Source organism: Molothrus ater, chromosome W, assembly GCF_012460135.2.
Source record: "Molothrus ater isolate BHLD 08-10-18 breed brown headed cowbird chromosome W, BPBGC_Mater_1.1, whole genome shotgun sequence".
NCBI classification, from domain to species: Eukaryota; Metazoa; Chordata; class Aves; order Passeriformes; family Icteridae; genus Molothrus; species Molothrus ater.
This window is the reverse complement of record NC_050510.2, coordinates 4,053,456-4,075,907: the sequence shown is the minus strand read 5'-3', so window position 1 is coordinate 4,075,907 and position 22,452 is coordinate 4,053,456. Positions and strand designations below refer to the sequence as shown.

At 45.8% G+C, this 22,452-nt stretch overlaps 1 protein-coding gene across 3 annotated transcripts in view; it reads right to left on the bottom strand.

Annotated features, from left to right (window-relative positions):
• Window positions 1-22,452, bottom strand: part of LOC118701532 (microtubule-associated protein 1B-like) — a 143,646-nt gene that overhangs the window by 25,092 nt on the left and 96,102 nt on the right. For all 3 annotated transcript variants that reach the window (XM_036406188.2, XM_036406189.2, XM_036406190.1), the window contains one exon: window positions 2,086-2,168. In XM_036406188.2, coding sequence (XP_036262081.1) covers window positions 2,086-2,168 — 83 coding nt within the window. The remainder of the gene's footprint in view (window positions 1-2,085; window positions 2,169-22,452) is intronic.

Sequence of the window (22,452 nt, the reverse complement as noted above, 5' to 3'; positions counted from 1 at the left end):
CAGGCACTGGAGCCGGGATTCCTCTGCAGCCTGTGGTGAAGACCATGGTGAAGCAGACTGTCCTCCTGCAGCCCATGAAGGAGGTGCCCACGCTGGAGCAGCTGGATGCCTGGTGGATACTGTAATCCTGTGGGAGACCCATGGAGAGAGGGGCCCTGCACTCAGGCTGGAATAGCCTGTCCTTGAAGGACTGCACCCCGTGGAAGAGTGACCCACGCTACAGAAGTTTTGTGCCGAGTGCTGCACTTTGGCCACAATAACCCCCTACAACGTTATAGGCTGGGGATGGTGTGGCTGGACAGTGCTCAGGAGGAAAGGGACCTGGGGGTGCTGGTTGACAGTCGGTTGAACATGAGCCAGCAGTGTGCCCAGGTGGCCAAGAAGGCCAATGTCATCCTGGCTAGTATCAGGAATAGTGTGGCCAGCAGGAGCAGGGAGGTCATTCTTCCCCTGTACTCGGCACTGGTGAGGCCACACCTTGAGTATTGCGTCCAGTTCTGGGCCCCTCAGTTTAGGAGGGATGTTGAGATGCAACAAGGCTGGTGAGGGGCTTGGAACATAAGCCCTATGAGGAATGACTGAGGGAGCTGGGGTTGTTCAGCCTCGGGAAAAGGAGACTCAGAGGTGACCTTATCACGCTCTTCAACTTCCTGAAGGGTGACTGTGGTGAGCTGGGAGTCAGTCTCTTTCTCTGGGCAACCACAGACAGAACAAGAGGACACAGTCTCAAGCTGCACCAAGGGAGATACAGGCTAGAATTAAGGAGGAAGTTTTTCACAGAAAGAGTGGTCAAATACTGGAATCATCTACCCAGGGAGGTGGTGGAGTCACCATCCCTCGATGTGTTTAAAAAAAGACTGGATGTGGCACTTGGTGCCATGATCTAGTTGAGGTGTTAGAACATGGGTTGGACTCGATGATCTTAAAGGTCTCTTCCAACCTAGAAATTCTGTGATTCTGTGATTCTGTGACTGTTGCTCATTAGATGAAGCCACGTCAGAGAAGTTCTCAGAGAACTGTCTCCCACGGTAGGGACCCCATGGTGCAGCAGAGGAACGACTTGTCTCCCTGAGCAGCAAGAGAAACTACCGGTAATAAATTACCAAAACCCCCACTCTGTGTGTCCCTGCACTGTCAGTGGGAAGGAGGGACAGGCTGGGGGGGGGGGGGGTGTAAAGGTGTTTTTAAGGGTTTATTTTACTTCTCATCATCCTGCTCTGATTTTTTTAGTAATAAATTCACTTTAAATCACTCAGTTGAGCCTGTTTTGCCCTTGGAGTGTTTTCTCCCCATCCCTATCGCAACTCATGAAGCCTTTGTTAAATTTTCTCTCCTCTGTCCAGCTGTAGCAGAGGAGGGTGAGTGAATGGATTTTGTGGGTGTCTGGCATCTGGCAACTCTCAAATCACCACACAGAGTAATTTAATTTCACAAAAGAAATTGTACTATGTCAGTGCTTCTCAGCACTGGCTAGCAATGTAATTATCACTAATTTTTACAACCTTCAATATCACTAGCTAAATTTGTCAATTTTTTCTTTGAACTACATCCTCAGTTATTTGGCTCTACTCTAGCAAGTTCATGAGGAATTGACAGAACTCTTCTGGTGCACTCTTCAGAGTCCATTGATCATGCCATACAGTTTTTGAAGGACAGATCACATAGATCAATCTAGCATCACCACCACGTAGATGGTCATTCTTCTTGAGGACCTAAATTTATCTCAAGGAACTGGATTTCATTTCAGGCACTTTTTTGTATGCAAAAAAGGCAGCCAGAGCTACCAAACAATGGAGGAACAGAAGAAAACCAGCTGTAGCTTCACCACAGCTGTCTTCACTTCATCAAGAAAATAATTTGGTGTGTTATGAGGAAATGAGTGCTGGCTAAGTGGTATGTTTCTGTCCTATGTCTTTGAAGCTTTATCAGAAGTCCAGGAAAACAGGAAAAAATCAAGGGGCTTTTTTGATGTTTTTGATTATATTTGCTCCTACCTTGTCCTCTTGTCTGCAGTTAGGAGCTTCTCTCAACCTGTCCACTTAATGAAGCTTTTATGACACATCCAGTGAAATATTTCTGACTTACCTCAGTGCTAACTGCTTCATCTGAGGGATTGATTAGGACTACAGTTTCTAAGACATCACTTCTGTGGTGAAGAATCTTCTGACCTGCAAGCACGGAGAGGAAAAAGAAGACATTAAATTCAACCAGCGTGGCTTAAACCAGTGCTTTCCCAGAGCTACTTATATGTTCCACTGTGGCACAGCCCTAAGGTTACCCAGGACAGTGCACACCGGCCACAGCAACTACTGTGTGCTGGCTCATGTCTTCAGGAATACCCATAGCATGTGGTCTTATGGGCCAGAAACACCACTCTCAAAAATTCATAGAATTATAGAATGGTTTAGGTTGGAAGGGACCTTAAAGATGATCTCATTCCAACTCCCCAACATTGACAGGGACACCTTCCACTAGACCAGTTGGCTCAGGGCCCCATCCAATCTGGCCTTGAACAATTCCAGGAATGGGGCATCCACAGCTTCTCTGGGCAAGCTGTTCTGGTGCCTCACCACCCTCACAGTAATGAAAGTCTTCCTAATATCTAATCTAATCCTATTCTCTTTCAGTTTGAAACCACTCCCACCTCATCCTATCACTATTGATGCCATGATGATTTTTTGCCTTTTCTTTTAATATACCTTTTATGTATTCTCAGTATTCTTAGCATACATACTTGTAATTTGTGAGGTGAGGGTCTGTAGTGATGTAGAGTCCCCAGGAAGGTGCAGAGGAGAGCTGCTTTATTTCAAAAACCTGGCCTTTTAAAGCAATTAGCTGGTTATCAGCTACACAGTTTTAAATAATAACAAACATAATTCTACCAACCACCATACACCCCGATGTGAACACACGATGGTTACATAACTTGTTTTTCTACCTCTAATTCAGCTGAGTCACTTTCCCGTAGTCCTTTTCTGCTTAGCTGAAGTAGCAGGCCTGATCCATGATTTTACAAGGCCTCTCCTTTCTAAGGTTTTACCTATATGCAACAGTTATTCTTTAGCTTGATATCTCAGCTTAGTCCTGGTATTCTACTAGGCAAGAAGACCAAACATCCTAAGGGCCTCAAAGTTGAAGGCTGGAAAGCCTTACACTATCTTGAGAAACCAAGACTCTTTCTGGAACATATTTTGTAAACTAGGTTCAAGCCCCATCTGGAGGAAATACTTTAGAATACGGAGATGTCACGCCATTCATTTAAACTTCGCATTTGGGAATCTTTGTCAGATATGCTAATTTGCAAGGTCTATAAAACTGTATAGGTGTGTCTTGGTTTAAAAAGACAGGTGTCAGCTAAGGAAGGCAGAAGCCTCCCCTGAAATGGAAAAATGTAAACTCCCTCCCTCCAAATTATTACCATTTTGAAATTAAAAGGCTCTCAGGCAAAGATATGGGAATAGGAATAACAGTTCTTTACTAGGAAAACTAAAAAATACAAATGTAATAGTACAAACATCAAGAAAAAAAAACCACTGACAGAGTCACAATCCGACCTGACATCCTTTGGGTCAGGGTGTTGGTAGCAGTCCAATTGGATGGTGGCTGTAGTCCTCCTGCAGTGACAGGTGTGGTTCTGTTGGAGCAGTGATCCTGTAGAAGGGTGGAGTTTTCCTCTTAAGGTTCAGTGGTGGTGTAGATGGGCCTGGTCTTCCTCTGGGAATCCAGTGGAGAAGACAGCTACCCCTCTGGGAATCCAGTGGGGAAAAGGCTACCCTGGTGTCCCAAAATCTCAGATTACATCCAGGATGGAATGCTTGGCTCTTTCCCCTGGACAGAGCGTCTCACAATGGGATGATGTAATTTTATCCATCATGCAGTGACACTCAATTAATAAAGCCTCATTTGGTGTTATTATAAAGCAGAGCAATAGGGCTCAGGAGCTCAGTCCCTGGGTAGGGACCGGGTGCCCGAGGCTAGCTTGCTTATGCCAACGCCGCGGGGCTACCATCTAGCAAGCATGGTGATTATCAGCTCTATAGTGATTAGCAAGCTCTCAGGATTTCAGCTTTGCTTGCTAGGTAGTGGTGCCCTGGGCTTGAGGCTGCAGCAGACGGAGAGAGAGGAGAAGGAGAAGGCGCAGGCTGTTCCACGGAGATGGCTTTATTTGGGGAGGTCCGTGAAGGGTCTCTGCTCTTCTTCTTTCTCTCCTAATGGGGTACAGTATGCTTCTTTTATAGGGTTGGAAAGGCTCCAAGCTTGACCAATGGGTAAGGGGTTAACATGACATTGCCTTATAGGGTTACAGAGATAGCTTAAGGGCGGAGGACAGGGAAACAGGAATTTTCTTTTGCTGTTTCAGCATTCTTATAGTTCATATTCTCCATGGTGCTTTTCCTAAATCTATGGGGTTTACTACACTCAATGACTCATTAACAGAAGATATCTCCCCAGAGGGAGAATTGGTTTGTGGAAGAGCTAAAGAAAACTGCCCAATTAACAGAAGATAACTGCCACACCTCTAACAGATGGCAAATAGAATACACACATTATCTTGCAATCTAAGGCAATGTGGTATACCAGGTGTGTGCATTTTGGTGCATTCCACTTTGACAAATTGTTGCACCATAAGGATCCTTATTAAATATCATGGTAAAAACCCTTTTATCCCTTAACCGTATCTGGCTCATAATTCTAGGATCAGAGAAAAAGCAACACTACATGCCCTTGTAAAAAGTCCTTCTCCACTCCTCTAGTAGGCTCCCTTCAGGTACTGAAAGGCCACATGAAGGTTACCCCAGAACCTTCTCTTCTCCAGACTGAACAGTACCAAGTTTCTCAGCCTTTCATCAAAGGAGAGGTGCTTCATCCTTCTAATCATCTTTGTGGCCCTCCACTGGACTTGCTCCAACAGGTCAATGTCCTTACTGTGCTGGGGACCCCAGAGCTGGATGCAGTACTCCAGGTGGGGTGTCTCAAGAGCAGAGTAGAACGGCAAAATCACCTCCTTTAACCTGCTGATCACATTTCTTTTGATGCAGCCCAGAATATAGTTGGCTTTCTGGGCTGCAAGCACACACTGATGGGTCATGTCAAGCTTCTCATCCACCAACACCCCCAGAAGTCCTTCTCCTCAGAGATGCTCTCAATCCATTCTCTGCCCAGACTGTATTTCTGCTTGAAATTGACCTGACCCAGGTGCAGGACCTTGCTCTTGGCCTTGTTGAATTTCATGAAGTTTGCAGATACCCATGTCTCAAGTCTGTCAAGGTCCCTCTGGATGGCACCCCTTCCCTCCAGCGTGTTCACTGCACCACAGAAATTGGTGCCATCAGCAAACTTGCTGAGGGTACATTCATTTCCACTGTCCATGTTACTGACAAAGATGTTAAACAGCACCAATTCCCATACCAACCCCTGAGGAATGCCACTTGTCACTGATTTGCACTTGGATATCAAACCGTTGGCCACAACTCTTTGAGACTGACCATCCTATCAATTCCTTATCCACGACAAGAGTGTTCCATCTGTCAAATCCATGTCTCTCCAGTTTAGAGACAGGGATGTCATGAGTGACATTGTCAAATGCTTTGCACAATTTCAGAGGCAAGTATAGAGGTCTTGACCATGTAAATGGGCCTATTTAGAGCTTCATATGTGACTGCCTCCCTCTTCCACTCCTTGGCATATTTAACTTATTATCTTACAGGGTGGGATGCTGGTAGTTGATTTTTGTAAGAATAACTCAAGCTTACTGCTCAGGCTGATACTCAGATGCTCAGCTGGAATGAAGGAAAGAAGGAAAGTCTCCCTTGGAAAGAATTTTATCAAACAGAAATGAAATATAGTCTGGGAGTAGAAAGCAGCAACAGCCTTTTACAAGCTGGCAAGAGACCGAGATTTATTAAACTACAGATGAAGTGGGAGAATCTGAGACATGCACAGAAGATCTGGGGTTGCTTTAAAGTAACTCTACCAAGTTTTTGCAGCTTATCTCTACATGTTAGACAAAATATTTTTGTGACTCGTCAAAGGAAGAAAGGAAGACATTTCCAGATTGCACAGAAGTGATTGACTAGCTAGATTGTATCTACCTCTAGTTTCTGTATGTTAAAATCCTATCTAAAGACTTCTGGGGAAAAAAATATTTATCTGTTTGTAGGTATTTCCTCATCCTTGATTTTATTAAGTAAAGTTTCAAATTAAAACCAGATATGAATAAGGAGACTTGGCTGCTGCTTGATTCAGAATCAGTCCAATACAAAGAAGAAGTAAATACCATGTGACAGTTTCTTAAAGGGTGATTTCCATGTGCATCATCCTAGTTCCCACAGCCATGAAATCCTATTGCTCACCTATTCAGCCAAATATTGATGACATTTATGGTAGAATTATTGAGATCAGGATGGTGTCTGTAACATTTTCTAGAGAAGTGAATGAAAAGTTTCCTAACTTACACATTTGATCTTTTCAGGCTGATCATGGGGCCCACTTTTTATGGTGATTGTGTTGCAGACAATTTTGTGCAATACCAAAATGTAAATGAATAGCAAGGGAAAGAAAGCAAGTCCTACTTCAAGTCTTGTTTAACCAAGGATCACTACTGACAAACTTCTTACTGGCCATGCTGTTGCAACAGCAGTCCATGGGGATGTATGCTGTAGGCAACAAGCTACTCAACAGAGGGCTTCCCATCAGTGCTTCCTGCCATCCCAGACGGACACCAGTGCTAACTTGCTCCCCATCATTGCCATTCCCACACAAATTAAATTCAGAATAACCTATATGCAGCAGCAAATGATGTGGTGTGATGTAATGATTCTGGCAGAAAGGGCAAAGGGACAATATGTTCTCTCTGAAGACTGAAAGGGAAATTAAAGCAACCTGCATGGTTTTCTAATGGAATACTAGCATTTACCCTAAAAACACAGCTGAGCTCTGGTGACAAATTTTCCACGTAAACATGCAGTTTACACATTTCAGAAATCCTATCTGCTTCTGAGATATCAATCCTTATATGCCAATGGGCCAGTCTAGGTGACTTGTCTAGGTCTCTACCAGACTGCCCTTCTTCTTCTAGGCTGCATCTCAGGATGTGAGAGGGAAAAATACATGTCCCTTTAAGGCAGATTAGATCATAATTGTCTATTGTTAAGCACTTTTTAGGTGGTGTTTGTTTTAGATCAGTCCATTGTCTGAGGTAACCTGCTGAGGCAAATGAGAACTCAGATAAACAGCAGAGGGCTCCATAAATTTTTGAGTTCAATTCTTGTGTTGCAACATGATGCCATATTGAAGCCATAAAAAGAAATCACAGAATCACAGATGCCTACAAATTACTGGTTGCCTACAATCCTACTCAGGCCACAAAAGGATAGCATGCGTGAGTTCAGTTCAATATTTATTACGTTGTAAACTTTTGACTGTTCTCATATGTGTTGTCATTGATGTGTCAATACTGGGCTCTGATGGTGTGTCTGACCAGACTGAGATTAACAAAGTGAAAGCAGTAGTCCTGTGGAAGTTCTGATCCTCCTCTGGATCCGTCCAGCGGTGGTGGTGGTGTGTTCCAAGTCCCCAGACCTCGAGATTATATATGCTCAGATTCAGGCAGGCATGCTCAGTACCTCCTCTAGGGCAGGGAGTTTCACAATGGAAGGATGTAATACTGTCATAGGATATTTTTTGAGTCTTTGGTGGTCATTGCAGCTGCCTATTATATGCTGGTGCTGTTGAGCCATTGTGGCCCATTAGCAGAGTTGACCCCCTCAGGATGGGTGTAACTGTTGGTGCTTCCCCAGAGGGAGTTAACATATATATCATATAGCTGAGTCATTTGCGAAGACAAAGAGACACTACCCTGACTTGCAGGGTTTGCCTCTTCTCATTTAACACTCAGCTTGTAGCCTGAGAGGTCGGGTGGGCACTGGGCAGCTACTACGAAATGACCCATCATTAACAGTTTATCACAAATGATGTAGAGGGGAGTAGAATACACAGTTTGGTTACACCCATATTGGCACTCTTCTCTTGTTACCATGACACAAGCTTACCATGCAGAAATCCCTGACACTTGCCAACTGTTCCCTTCCCCATGCTGCAAGACCCAAGGAGGGATCCCTTCATCCATACCTGGAAAATGACGTGAGATGGTATAGAATAACACGAGTCCCAGCCATGCCCCTTCTGGCAACTGCAAAAATTAACCTTCTTCTGGCCTGAACCAGGACAACCTTTCAGCAAGTTTCTTGATTTGATGTGAGTTGAAGTGATTTGGCCATGTGACACAGATTTCCAATTCATTACACTTGTTAATAGGCTCACACCAGGGAGTAAAAATTTCTAGAAAGCAAATCCAGATAATTTATTTTCCATCAAGTCACTCTGTGCATTTTCTCTTGATTCTGCAGACATCAGCAAGGTGGGAAGAGAAAAGCAAATGGACAGTTTGTTCAAGGAAATTATATTTAGTACCATGTAGCTGTCACATTCACTGTGTCCTCTTGCAGGCCATGAAAGAAAGATACAAAGCAAGCAAGCAAGTGTTGGGATACTCAGGGTCCTGGAGGCACTGCCTGGGGTTGCTGGGGGTACCTTTTTATGGACAGACTTCCTCACTCTGACACAGGTTTGTCACTTTGTCTGCAAATTAGTTCTCATGAGAAGTCTGTTCTTTCAGACCTTTCTGGAAGTGGGTCCAAGGCTTTGGGGGTCTTGGGTGATTTCTATCCACTTACCAGATCACCCTTAGGTCAACAGTTCCTGCCCACTCCTGTGCTGATGCTGTCTTTTGTTTATTGTGTCTCCAGGGAATGGAAGAAGGATGTTTGTGCTAGAAAAGTGCTGCCTTCCCCCTGCACCCTGCATGGACCCTTCTCCAGTAACATCTTGTTCTTGCCTTTTAACCAACAGTCCTTGGTGGGTTCCAGAGCCATCTGACTCTTGGTGTTTGAGATTTACCCAGCAGCCCCTTCTCTTCTGGGCTTCTCCACACACCAACCAGAACTTGCTCCTAAGTAATCTTGGTGTCATTTAATAAACAGATCTTTGAAAAGGTTACTAATTTAGAAAGTAAACCCTGACACCTTTGTCTTCAGCAAAGATCTGAGGGAAAGGACAGTGCTGGTTTAAAGCAGTGTTGGGCTTAACATTGGATAACTTCACAAGTTCCTCTGCATCATCCCTGCCACCCTGGGATCTTTTGAAAAGTATTTCTCACTAAAAATGTAGCACAACATTAGTCTATATGACATCCTGCCCTCAAATGCATAACTGCAGATATTAATAATAAAAATGCCCCCGCTCCAACATTAAATAAAAGCTTATACCTATTAACTAAAAGCTTACATGGGTCATGTCACCCAATTTTTTATGTGACAAAGGTTTGGAGGAGATTGTGCTTGCTTTGCAAAGGGAACCCCTGGGGACTCATTCCAGACCAGATTGATGGGGTTGCATTTCGTGTGTGTCAGGGCTTTGGTTGCCTGAGGGCATAATGAGTCATTGAGCTGGAGTGAGGATGATGGGTGGGGCTGGCTGTGATGAAAGGAAAAGGAAAAGGAAAAGGAAAGGAAAGGAAAGGAAAGGAAAGGAAAGGAAAGGAAAGGAAAGGAAAGGAAAGGAAAGGAAAGGAAAGGAAAGGAAAGGAAAGGAAAGGAAAGGAAAGGAAAGGAAAGGAAAGGAAAGGAAAGGAAAGGGGAAAGGGGGAGGGAGGGAGGAAGGGGAAGGAAGGAAGGAAGGAAGGAAGGAAGGAAGGAAGGAAGGAAGGAAGGAAGGAAGGAAGGAAGGAAGGAAGGAAGGAAGGAAGGAAGGAAGGAAGGAAGGAAGGAAGGAAGGAAGGAAGGAAGGAAGGAAGGAAGGAAGGAAGGAAGGAAGGAAGGAAGGAAGGAAGGAAGGAAGGAAGGAAGGAAGGAAGGAAGGAAGGAAGGAAGGGGAAATGTAGAAATACAGCTAGAAAGCCAAGGTGGGAGCACTGTTCAACTCATAACAGTGGTAGATATATTAGCATTAGTATGCCGCAAGCCTTGGCAACAGAAAGCAGAACCCTGAAGAAGGAATGCAGAATTTAACAGTGTGCTTGGTACAATGTGCTTGCAGAAATTATGAAAGACCATCCATACCTGCTCTACTTTGTACAAGGCTTTGAATTAAGCAATGTTATCTAGTTAAATAAATGTTATAGTTGTGCTATTTTTAGCTACGGCTTAAAAGGTATATAAACTCAGCTTTGTGTATCAATAAACAGCTTCATGTGTGCAAACCATGGAGACCCTGTCTCTTTATCGATCGCCGTGTCTTGGTTTGAAAAGAAAGGTGTCAGCTAAGGAAGGCAGGAGCCTTCCTTGAAATGGGAAATGTAAACCCCCTCCCTCCAAATTATTATAATTTTGAAATAAAGAGGCTCTCAGGGAAAGATATGGGAATAGGGAAAACAGTTATTTACTAGGAAAATTAAAAATACAAATGCAATAGTACAAACAACAACAACAACAAACCCCACTGACAGAGTCAGAATACGAGCTGACACCCTGTGGGTCAGGGTATGTTAGTGGTCTGATTGAATGGTGGCTGCAGTCCTCCTGAAGTGACAGGTGTGGTTCTGTTGAAACAGTGGTCCTGTAGAAGGATGTTGTCTTCCTCTTGGAATCCAGTGGGCAAAGGCTGCTGTGGTGTTCCAATTCTCAGATTATATCCAGGTAGGAATGCTTGGCTCCTCCCCCTGGGTGAAGCATCTCACAATGGGATCATGTAATTTTTATCAGTCATGTAGTGACACTCAATGGCCCATTAACAGAAGATATCTCCCCGAAGGGAGTATTGGCTGTGGAAGAGCTAAAGAAAACTGCCCAATTAACAGAAGATAACCACCCCACCTCTAGGAAACGGCAAATAGAATACACACACCCATTTCCAATATAAGACATGATTCACCCCTTATTCTATTACCAGCTGCATCATACCCAAATCAATAAACTCTACGCAATGAAACTTTATACACAGTTCTCACTTAAGACTAGGTTTTCCTTTGGTACCCAACGGGCTTCTCCACCTTTCTGTATTACCCACTAAGTGTAACCAGGTCCTTGAGCAGAAATAATCCCATGGATGGGTTTGTCTTTGCCTGAGGTGGGACTAATCCAAACAGTCTTTCCTAAAATACCTTTCATGTGTACCACAGGGACTTTATCTCCATTCACTGTGTGTAAGGGTTCAGACTGGGAAGGACCAACTCGATTGATGGACCCTTGGGTGTTGACCATCCAGGTGGCTTTTGCTAAGTTAATTTTCCAATTTCTAAAAGTACCCCCACCAAGTGCCTTCAAGGTAGTCTTAAGTAGCCTGGCAGCTGGTGCATGATAAGGGATATGATATAACCATTCAGTACCATGTTCCCTGGCCTAGGTGTTAATAAGGCCATTTTTGAAATGGGTCCCATTGTCCAACTCAATTCTCACAGGGATGCCATGTCTCCACTGGACTTGCTTTTCCAGGCTCAAGATGGTGTTCTGGGCAGTAGCATGGGACACAGGGTAGGTCTCTAATGATCCAGTGGTGGCTTCCACCATGGTCAGCCCATAGCACTTGCCTTGGTGTGTCTGGGGCAGTGCGATGTAGTCAATCTGCCAGGCCTCCCCATACTTCTATATGGACCATCGCCCATCATACCACTGGGGCTTCACTTGCATGGCCTGCTTGATGGCAGCACATCTCACAGTCATGGATAACCTGTGAAATACTGTCCATGGTTGAATCCACCCCTTGGTCTCATGCCCACTTATAGGTAGCATCTCTGCCCTGATGACCTGTGGCATCATGAGCCCATTGAGCTAGGAACAGCTTCCCCTTATGTTGCCAATCTAAGTCTATCTTTGACACCTCTGTCTTTGCTGGCTGATCTACCTGCTCATTGTTTTGGTGGTCCTCATTAGCTCAACTCTTGGGGACATGGGCATCTACATGACAGACTTTCACAGGTAGCTTCTCTACCCAAGTGGCAATATCTTTCCACTCATCAGCAGCTCAGATTGGCTTTCCTCTACGCTCTCTGGGCCTTTCTGGGTCACTGCGACCCCGAGATTGTTAAAAGTCTCTTTTCCCAGCCCAGGCGCTTGAAGAATGAGTCAGGGCTCTTCAGTTCTCGGTCTCAAGGTTGTTTATTGCGTCTTATCTATAAAAAATTTTGTCCTGCCCTTCTGAGGTCCATCCAGCAGGACAGTTCCAGGCACACTGCCTGCCCCCAGGGTGATGCTATGTCTTTATACTAAAAACTGCATATACAATGTTTACAACTACTTTCCAATACCTATCACCTATGTTAGACAGTGAGCTTCTACTCTAGACCAATCTGTAAGTGCCAACATCACAGCAGAAGACGGAGGCCAAGAAGAAGAACAAGAAAGGCAGGACACGCCCAGTTTCCTCCATCTTGCCTCCTGAACCCCCATACCAAAAACCCTAAAATCTACTTTTCCACTCCATGATAACTTCACTAATATTCTACTTAAACTGTTGTGGCTTGCTGATCTTCATACAAGGTTGGTAATTTGCTCCATGGGTCATAATCAAAACAACAGGTGTTTTGGGCTCTGTGCCAGGGCTTTTGAGCCCCCTGGCAGGGGTCCTGGCCGTCCCGGACAGCCAGAGGGATGTTCTGGGTTCCCACACTACGCTGCCAGTTGGCCTTTTTTCACCTTTCCAGCCAGCCACACAGACTATTGGCTACCATCCACGAATCAGTATAAAGGTATAGCTTTGGCCACTTCTCTCTTTCAGCAATGTCCAGGGCCAGTTGAACAGCCTTGAGTTCAGCAAGTTGACTTGATCCACCTTCTCCTTCGGTAGCTTGTGCAACCTGTCGTGTGGGGCTCCATACGGCTGCTTTTCCCATCCAGTTCATCCCTACGATGTGACAGGAACCATCAGTGAAGAGTGTAGCATGTTTCCTCTGCTGGTAGTCAGTTATATGCTGGAGCTTCTTCAGCCCTTGTCACTTGTTCATGCTCCTCTTCATCACTTAGACCAAATTTTTCACCTTCCAGCCAGTTTGTAGTTATCTCCAAAATCCCTGGGCAATTCGGGTTTCCAATACGGGTGCACTGTGTGATGAGGGCAATCCATTTGCTCCATGTGGCATCGGTGGCATGGTGAGTAGAGGGAACCTTTCCTTTAAGAATCCACCCCCAGCACCAGTAGTCAGGGTGCCAGGAGGAGTTGTGCTTCCATGCCAATGACCTCCGAGGCGTCTTGAACTCCTTTATAGGCGGCCAAGATTTGTGTTGTAGCAACAGGCCCCTGGCTGGGTAGTAATTAGTATAGACTCCGTGATTCACAGAAGGCTGATCAATCTATCTCTTTATTAAGAAACCCATTGCTCTTTTATACTGTTACTATACAGCTGGACTTGATTGGTCCTTCAATCAAAACCCATCACCACTGGCTAATTAAGAAACAACCCTTTGGTAAACAAATCTCCATAACACATTCTACATTTTCACAACAGGTACAGCATGTTAAGATAAGAATTGTTTCTCATTCTTTTCTCTGACCTTTACACAGCCTTTCCCAGGATGATGCCTGGGAAAGCTGTGTTTCTCTCAGTGGCCAGAGAGCTGCTGCCACAGATTTCCTTCTCTGTGGGAGTGTAGTTGGCTTTGGACGCTCTGTAACTTCAGCTCCAGAATCCCAGTGGTCAGCCTTGAGTCTCCCCAAGCACCTTCTGCCAAAGGCTCCAGGACAAGCCATTGTTCTCGGCTGCAGAATAGAGCACATTCTTCACTTCTGGTCCCATCCTGACTGGGCCAAGTGCTACGGCATGAGTGATTTCCTGCTTGATCTGGGCAAAAGCTTGTTGCTGCTCAGGGCCGCAGTGGAAATCATTCTTTTTGCGGGTGACCAGGTAGAGAGGGCTCACAATCTGGCTGTACTCAGGAATGTGCATTCTCCAAAAACCTATGGCGCCTAGGAAAGACTGTGTTTCCTTCTTGCTGCTCAGTGGAGACATTGCTGTGATCTTGTTGATGACCTCAATGGGAATCTTGCCACTGTACTCCCAGGAACTGGATCTCTTGGGTACGTCCCATGACTTTGCTCTTCTTCTTGATGGCAAAGCTGGCTTCTAGCAGAATCAGGATGATCCTCTCTCCTTTCTCAAATACTTCCATTGCCGTGTTCCCCCACACAATGATGTCATCGATATACTGCAGGTGTTCTGGAGCTTCACCCTTTTCCAGTGCAGTCTGGATCAGTCCATGGCAGATGGTGGGGCTGTGCTTCCACCCCTGGGGCAGTCGGTTCCAGGTGTACTGCACACCCCTCTAGGAGAAAGCAATCTGAGGCCTGCATTCCATTGCCAGAGGAATGGAGAAAAACATGTTAGCAATGTCAACAGTGGCATACTACTTTGCTGCCTTGGACTCCAGCTTGTAGTGGAGTTCCAGCATGTCCAGCAGCCCTCAGCAATGGAGTCACTTCATTCAAGCCACAATAGTCTTCAGTCAATCTCCATTCTCTGTCAGACTTGCGCACAGGCCAAATGGGACTGTTGAAGGGTGAATGGGTTTTGCTGACCAACCCTTGGATCTCCATCTCACAGATCATCTTGTGGATGGGGATCACAGCATCTCGATTTGTCTGATACTGCCAGCGGTGCACTGTCAAGGTGGCAATTGGTACTCACTGCTCTTCCACCCTAAGGAGTCCTACTGCAGATGGGTTTTCTGATAGTCCAGGCAAGGTGTTCAACTGCTTCATGTTCTCTGCCTCTACCGTAGCTGTTCCAAAAGCCCACCTGAGTCCCTTTGGGTCTTTGTAATAGCCATTCTGGAGGAAGTCTATGCCCAAAATGCATGGGGCCTCTGCGCTGGTCACAATAGCATGTTTCTGCCACTCCTTCCCAGTCAGGCTCACCTCAGCTTCCAACAGGGTCAATTGCTGCTATCCCCCCATCACCCTGGCAATGGAAACAGGTTCTGCCCCCACATGTCCCGGTGGTATCAGGGTACACTGTGCACCAGTATCTACTAAGGCGTCATATTTTTGTGGGTCTGATGTGCCAGGCCATCAGTTTCACACCATCCAAAGATCTGGTTTTCCCATGCCTCTTCCTGGCTAGAGGCAGGGCCCCTCTAGCCCTGGTTATTATTTCTTTCCTGGGCATACATACAAGATGTTCCTTCAAGGGGATCTGACACATCATACCTGGCAGCTCAGTCATGGGAGGTTGAGGCTACCTTCGCTTTAGTGGAACTTCCTCAATTAGTGTTTCCCTCCTTGAGATGATGCACCCATGCTGCCATGAAAGAAGTAGGTTTCCCATCCCACCTTCCCATGTCTTCCCCATGGTCACGCATGAAGAACCATAGGTCATCTTGTGGGGTGTACCCTCTCTCTCTAGCTGGGGGACGTTGGGCTCTGACTTTGGGGCCTGTGACTTAAAAGTGCTGCATTGATCTTCCTTACCTCCTCCCTCATCTCCCTCATCTCCTCTTTGAACTCCTCTTTGAGTTCCTTTACCATGGCAGAGACATGAGCCTGCATCAGGCCATTGATCATACTCTCGTAATTCCTAAGCTTGTTGGCAACAGAACCCACTGTCTCTCGGTTGTTATCGGCATTAATCATTGCAATGAAGGTGGTGTATTGAGATGGCCCTAGATTTGCCAGACTTCACAACATTTGCCCTGTGCACCTGACCTTGTTGGGGTCATTATCATGCTGTCCATCCCTACCAAAGAGTATCTCCAATATTTCCACCTCTCTCAGCTGTTGGATCCCTTCCTCAAGTGTCTTCCAGCACATTCTATGATGGTGCTCCTGCATTCTCTCTCTGTGGACAAACCTCTCGCTTACACTCATTAAAAGCTGCTCCCAGAGGGAAAGGGATCCTGGCTCCCTGACAAATACCTGATCCACACCTGTGTCCTGGGTCAAGGGTCCCAAATTCCTTGCCTCACCACCATCCAGTTGCATGCCTGTACCCATAAGGTCCCAGAGCCGGAGTAACCAGGTTGTATAAGCCTCACGTCCCCATCGTACAATGTCTTTGTGCAGATTACAGACACTTTCATATGTCAGGGACTGAGTCATGATCTCAACCGTTGGCTCGCCTGCAGGTTGTGAGGGCCCTCCTTTCTTATCTTTATTATCTGGGTGCTCTGATTTCATCTTAGACCTCCTTTTTCCACAGGGGGGACTGCTGCTGGCTGTGACTGCCTTTGCAGTTCAGCTAGAACCTTGATGATTGTAACATCTGTGGGTTCTACTGCTGCACTATTAGACTCTCCCTCTTTGAGGCAGTGGGAGGGTTTCTCACCAGCTGGGGAAATGTAGTACATCAGCATCTGGCTCATTTCGCAAATCTCTTTCTACAGAACCCCCACCCAATCTGGGTGGTTCATTTCTGATGTGGGCTGTGGGGCAGGGTCAGGCTCTGGGGCAGCAGCATCACTAGTTTCTGGGGCTGTCTCAGGTTCTGAGGCAGCATCCCTGTTCTCTGGGGTAGGTATCAGGGTGGTTATCCAAGTCAATCTTCCCTAATCTCTGAATGCTAAATAGAACAGGCATATCAGCAACACCAGCCACTATATGATATCATTAGCATTTAAAGAAGGTTTGAACCCTTTGAAAACTGGTGGGGCAGACCCAATGAGCTGGTTGAAGGGTTGGGAGAAAATTTCCCCCAGTGTCATTTTCTCACAGTAAGTACCATTATTAAAGTAACCCCAAAAACATACAGTTAGTGTGTGATAGCTCTGAATCCATGTGCCTGCCTTCCAGAGGAAGGTAAAGATCCATGAATTCCTCACCTTATTAACCCATAAAGCAAACTGGATAACACCTACAGTAGTCTTAGTTATAGGACCCATGTTTTGATAAGGGCCTCCAAATGGGAGAAATATAGCCATGACCACGTGCCATCCAAACCAAGGTAAGCTTGACCACATGGTGACACCTAGTGAGGTTTCTATGTCCAGCACACAAAAAATTAGGGATTTTAAGAACTGTGTTTCCTTTTTTTCCACCCTTTTTTCTCTCAATGCCCTCGGGCCTCACATTGGGCGCCAAAATCTGTCTTGGTTTTAAAAGAAAGGTGACCACTAAGGAAAGCAGGAGCCTTTCTTGAAATGGAAAATGTAAACCCCCTCCCTCCAAATTATTATAATTTTGAAATTAAAAAGCTGTCAGGAAGAGATATGGGAATAGGAATAACAGTTCTTTACTAAGAAAATTAAAAATACAAATGCAATTGTACAAACAACAACAAAAAACCCCCTGCTTACAGAGTCAGAATACGACCTGACACCCTGTGGGTCAGGGTGTTGGTAGCAGTCCAATTGAATGGTGGCTGTAGTCCTCCTGCAGTGACAGGTGTGGTTCTGTTGAAGCAGTGATCCTTTAGAAGGGTGCAGTTTTCCTCTGAAGGTCCAGTGGTGGTGTAGATGGGCCTGGTCTTCCTCTGGGAATCCAGTGAAGAAGAAAGCTGCTCCTCTTGTAATCCAGTGGGAAAAGGCTGCTGTGGTGTTCCAAATCTCAGATTATATCCAGGTAGGAATGCTTGGCTCCTCCCTTTGAGTGGAGCATCTCAGAATGGGATGATATAATTTTATCAGCCATGCAGTGACACTCAGTGACTCATTAACAGAAGATATCTCCCCAGAGGGAGGATTGGTTTGTGGAAGAGCTAAACAAAACTGCCCAATTAACAGAAGATAACTGCCACACCTCTAACAGATAGCAAATAGAATACACACCTTTTCCAACCTAAGACACGCCATCAAATGGTGCCCCATGTGAGGAAGCGATGATCGCCTAGCTGAGCAACTGACAACAAGCCCTGCAGAATGAAGTGCTGATGTGAGGAAGCAGGAAAGCCAGCTGGCAATGAGCCCCTCCAGGATAAAGGAGGTTAGCTGCTGCAGGGGACAATCAGTCAGGGGATGTCTGCCCAGGACAGAGACCTTTTTGAACTTATATTTAATCTGTTGTGACAGCATGGCAAAACTTTGCCCTCACATGATTAAAAGTCCTATTTTGATGGGCAGCAGCTGAGATACCAGGAGTCACTTGAGTCCATTGTTGTAGTGCATTTTTATATTTTGTAATACTTTGAAGTAGTTTTGTTTGTATTCCCATATTTTTCCCAAATGGTTTATCCCAGACTGTACTCCCCTCCCTTTACCTGTGTTATCCCTCTCCCAGGATGAGATCATCCCCAAACCCCCACCCTGGCTCTCTGTCAATCACTCAGCCTCCATCCAGAAGTTTCGGTCCAAGTCGTCGAGTGATTAGCCAGAGGCTAGGAGTCAGCCCCCCAAGCCTTGCCCCATGCACTGTCCTAAATGTCTATCCCCCAGTACCCATCCCTTAGGGTCACTCATTGGTTGGTAAAATGTTATCTACTTTTGGTTTCCACCTCCCTTTAAATGTGACCTTGGCACATCTCCCAGGGCTCTCGGCAGGAGGCCCCCTGAGGTGCAGGAGCTCCTTTGGGATCCTAATAAAACCTTGGATTAACCCCTGCTAAGAGTCAGCCCTTTCTCTTCCACCGATGTCTCTGGTGTCTCTTGTGCTGCACAGGTGCCCAGCCCAGGTGGCCTCAGCACCCTCGGGGCACAGAGAGTGTCTCCCCGCTGTTGGCTGTGTGGGGGCTGCTCCCCCCGGTGTCTGCCGACTCGGGACTGGCCCAGGGTTCCTGAGAGGCTCGCAGAGAGACTGAGACAGTCCATGGTCTTTACGACAGATTTGTGGGACAACGCAGGAATTAAGCTATGGGATTCTGCAACCAAGGGAAATAAAGTGGCTGCAGAAACGCTACCCTCCTGGCAGGTGATTTTTGAGGTCTTAAAGGCTCAAGAAAAATGCCCTCCCCCTACTGCAGAGGCTCAATGCTCTTTAAAATCTGAAGAGATTGCTGCTAAATTTTAACAGATTGCCATTTGATCCCCCTTTATGGCAGTCTCAGAATTCCTTACATTCGGAAGAGACTGCATGTCTCCTGCTACAGCAAACATGGCCCAAAACTCCTGTACCCCCTCTTATGAGTGAAAGGGAGAAGGGCCGCATGTGATCTGTAGGGGCTTTTGCTGCTGACTACTGCCCATAGAACAGTGAGGAAAACGAAGAGGAGGATCCCTTTGATCCCGCACTCATCGATCTTGACAAAGAGCCTAATTTATATCCCCCCTACCTTCATGACAACTGGGTACATTTAAAACAGCAAGCATTAAGGGAGGGAGAATTTGACATTGCTGAAAGAATTGTGGCACTGGTCATATATGTGGGACCCTGAAAGCGAACTGCCACTGGGAACACATGTTTTTCTCAGAAATTAAAGAGCTCCGACAGGCAGCTACAGAGCACAGTATCAGTTTACCACATTTTGCTAGCATGCTAGATTCTGTGTTTGCTGGTCACATAATGACCCCTCACAATGTAAAAACTCCAGCTTGGTTATTGCTATCCCCTACTCAATATGCCTTATGGGAAAAGGAGTGGGAGAGGGGTCTGCAGGACCTTCTTATAACTTAAGTGGGTCATGCTAATCAGACCCTGGTGGGCCTCAATCAGTCAGCTTATGGGAACAGGACCATACACAGATCCTGCCACCCAGGCACAAGACTGCCTGATGGAAGCCCTTGATGGAGTCCTGGATGCAGCTCGTCAAGCCTTTCTTAAGGTCCCTAATGCAAAAACACTTCAGGAAGCGTTCACAACCATTGCCCAGGGGCCTCAAGAGCCCTACATGCAGCCTATTGACCACCTTAAGCAAGCACTTGAATGCCAAATTGATAATTCAGACGCCCATGAAATTTTTCTTTCAAAACTTGCTGTTGAAAATGCAAAGACAGACTGTAGAAAACTCCTTGCATCTTTGCCTAACCAAGACCCAACTCTTATTGAAATGCTTGAAGCATGCAATTGTATTAGGGCAATAGAACATCAATATATGAAGCCATGGCTGCAGCTTTTGCAGCCATCAAAGGTCCCTCTGGAACTCTGGGAGTCTGTTTTGGCTGTGGCAAACCTGGCCACCTAAAAAAGGACTGCTTTGCTCAGAAAGAAGCCAAGTCTAAAACCCCTGATATATGTCCACAGTGTCATAAAGGTTGCCATTTCGCTAACCAGTGTTGCTCCAAGTATGATTCTGAAGGTCGCCCGATCCAGGGAAACTGGAGCTGCAGCACTGGCCAGCGCCACACTCCGACACAAATACCTCAGCCACCACTGCAGATGCTGCCTCCGCAGATGCTGCCTCCACAAGCACAGCCACCAAGGATACCCAGCGGAGAGTCGCCTCAAGTCTTCACCCAGCAACTGCAGGCAGTGCCGGACTGGACCTGGCAACCTCAATCACAGTAATGTTGCTCGATTCTTCTGTTCATTTACTCCCTACAGGAATTTTTGACCCACCAGGACCCCAGAAAAGTGCTTTGCTAGTGGGGACATCCTCAACTACCCTTTTAGGACTTCTTGTCCTCCCAGGAGTTATTGACTCAGACTCTGATGGGGAAATTAAAATCATGGCTTGGATCCCCTTTCCACCCTGTACTGTCCATCAAGGAACCTGTATAGCATAATTGATTCCTTTTTCACACAATTTGTCATCCCCTGTAAAAGAATGAAAAACAAGGCTGGGAGGATTTGCCTCTACAGGAACCCCACAAATACTATGGGCACAGGCATTTTCTGATGAACGTCCCACTTGCAAATGCACCTTTATTATGTTTAAATCCACATGTTTTGTGGGGTCAGTGGTCGGAGACAGGGATGACACACACACATGCCTCAAAGCTCCATGCGACAAACCGCATTTTATTGTTGAGAGCTTTCTTATATAGGGAGTTCAAAACTCCTTGGTGTCAGCTGCTGATTGGTCTGATCCCCACACAGCCCAACTCCTGACCAGTGAGATGTCTACAGCCCCTGACAGAATGTGATTGGGTGAAGTCCCTGTGTAAATTGGAATCTAACCTATCCCTGCCTCATCTGAGGACCTGTTTTACCTCTAGTCTGGCCAAGGTTGAAGGTCTGATTCATTTGGCAACTACAAGCTAGCTGCAAACCGTGACATACCCTGTCATTACAGGGGGAACAGATAACACTCACTGGTATTTTAGATACCAGAGCTGATGTCACTGTTATCTCTCAAGCTAAGTGGCCTCCTACTTGGCCCCTCACTGAGGTACCCCAAGCCCTCACTGGGATTGGGGGAAGTAGTTGCAGGTATCAAAGTCACCATTTAATCCAGGTGATGGGACCTGAAGGTCACATAGCCTCTGTAAAGCCGTTTGTTCTGCCTTTGCCCATGGTTTTATGGGGACAAGATGAACTTTCTTAATAAGGTCTCAAAATTCAGTCTGATTTTTAATAGGGGCCATTGTGGCATACAACACCCTGAAATTAACCTGGAAAACTGATACACTTCTCTGGGTGGACCAGTGGCCCCTCCCACTACCTAAATTGCATGCACTCACTGATCTTGTCCAAGAACAACTTCAGAAGGGGCATATAGTCCCCTCTACCAGTCGCTGGAATTTACCTGTGCTTGTAATTAAAAAACAAACTGGCAAGTGGCACTTGCTCCAAGACCTCCACAAAATCAATGTTGCTATGGAGGACATAGGAGCACTCCAGCCTAGTATCCCATGCCCCACCATGATCCCTCAAGATTGGCACTTGACAGTCACTAACTTTAAAGACTGCTTTTTTTTTTTTTTGACACTCTTTTGCATCCTGATGATGCTCCTAAATTTGTCTTTTCTGTCCCAAGCACTAACATGCAAGCACCCCTGTAAAGGTATCACTGGGTGATCCTTCCCCAGGGCATGTAAAACAGCCCTTCTATTTGCCAGTGGTTTGTTGTGAGGGTCCTCAGCCCCATTTGACAAAAGATGACTGCTGCTTTACTGTATATTTACATGGATGACATTCTTATTGTGGCAGAAAAACAGGAAGTCATGGAGGAAGCCTTAGCCCTTGTCATTGCTGCTGTAACCCAAGCAGGGTTTTGTGCTGCTTCTGAAAAAATCCAACGTCAACCCCCTTGGAAATACCTTGGCTGGCACATTAGAATTCATAGTATTTCTCCTTAGCCTTTACCAATTCCAACAAACATTTGCACTTTGCATGATGCTCAAAAGCTTTTGGGTTCAATTAATTGGCTTCATTCCTTATTAGGAATTTCAAATGCAGACCTGAGCCCTTAGTTTGATCTGTTGAAAAGTGAACCAGATCTCCTGTTGCCTCAGCAGCTCACATCAGTAACCTGCTAGACACTGCAACTGGTAGCTGATGCTATTTCAAATTGGCAAGTGGCCCGATGGGCCCCTGAGTTGCCTTTTTCTTAAATAATTCTGAGTCTGGATAGGCAACCCCATGCTTTAATATTTCAGTGGGATACTAAAGCATCTAACCCCTTGCTGATCATAGAGTAGATTTTCCTGCTGTTATAGATGA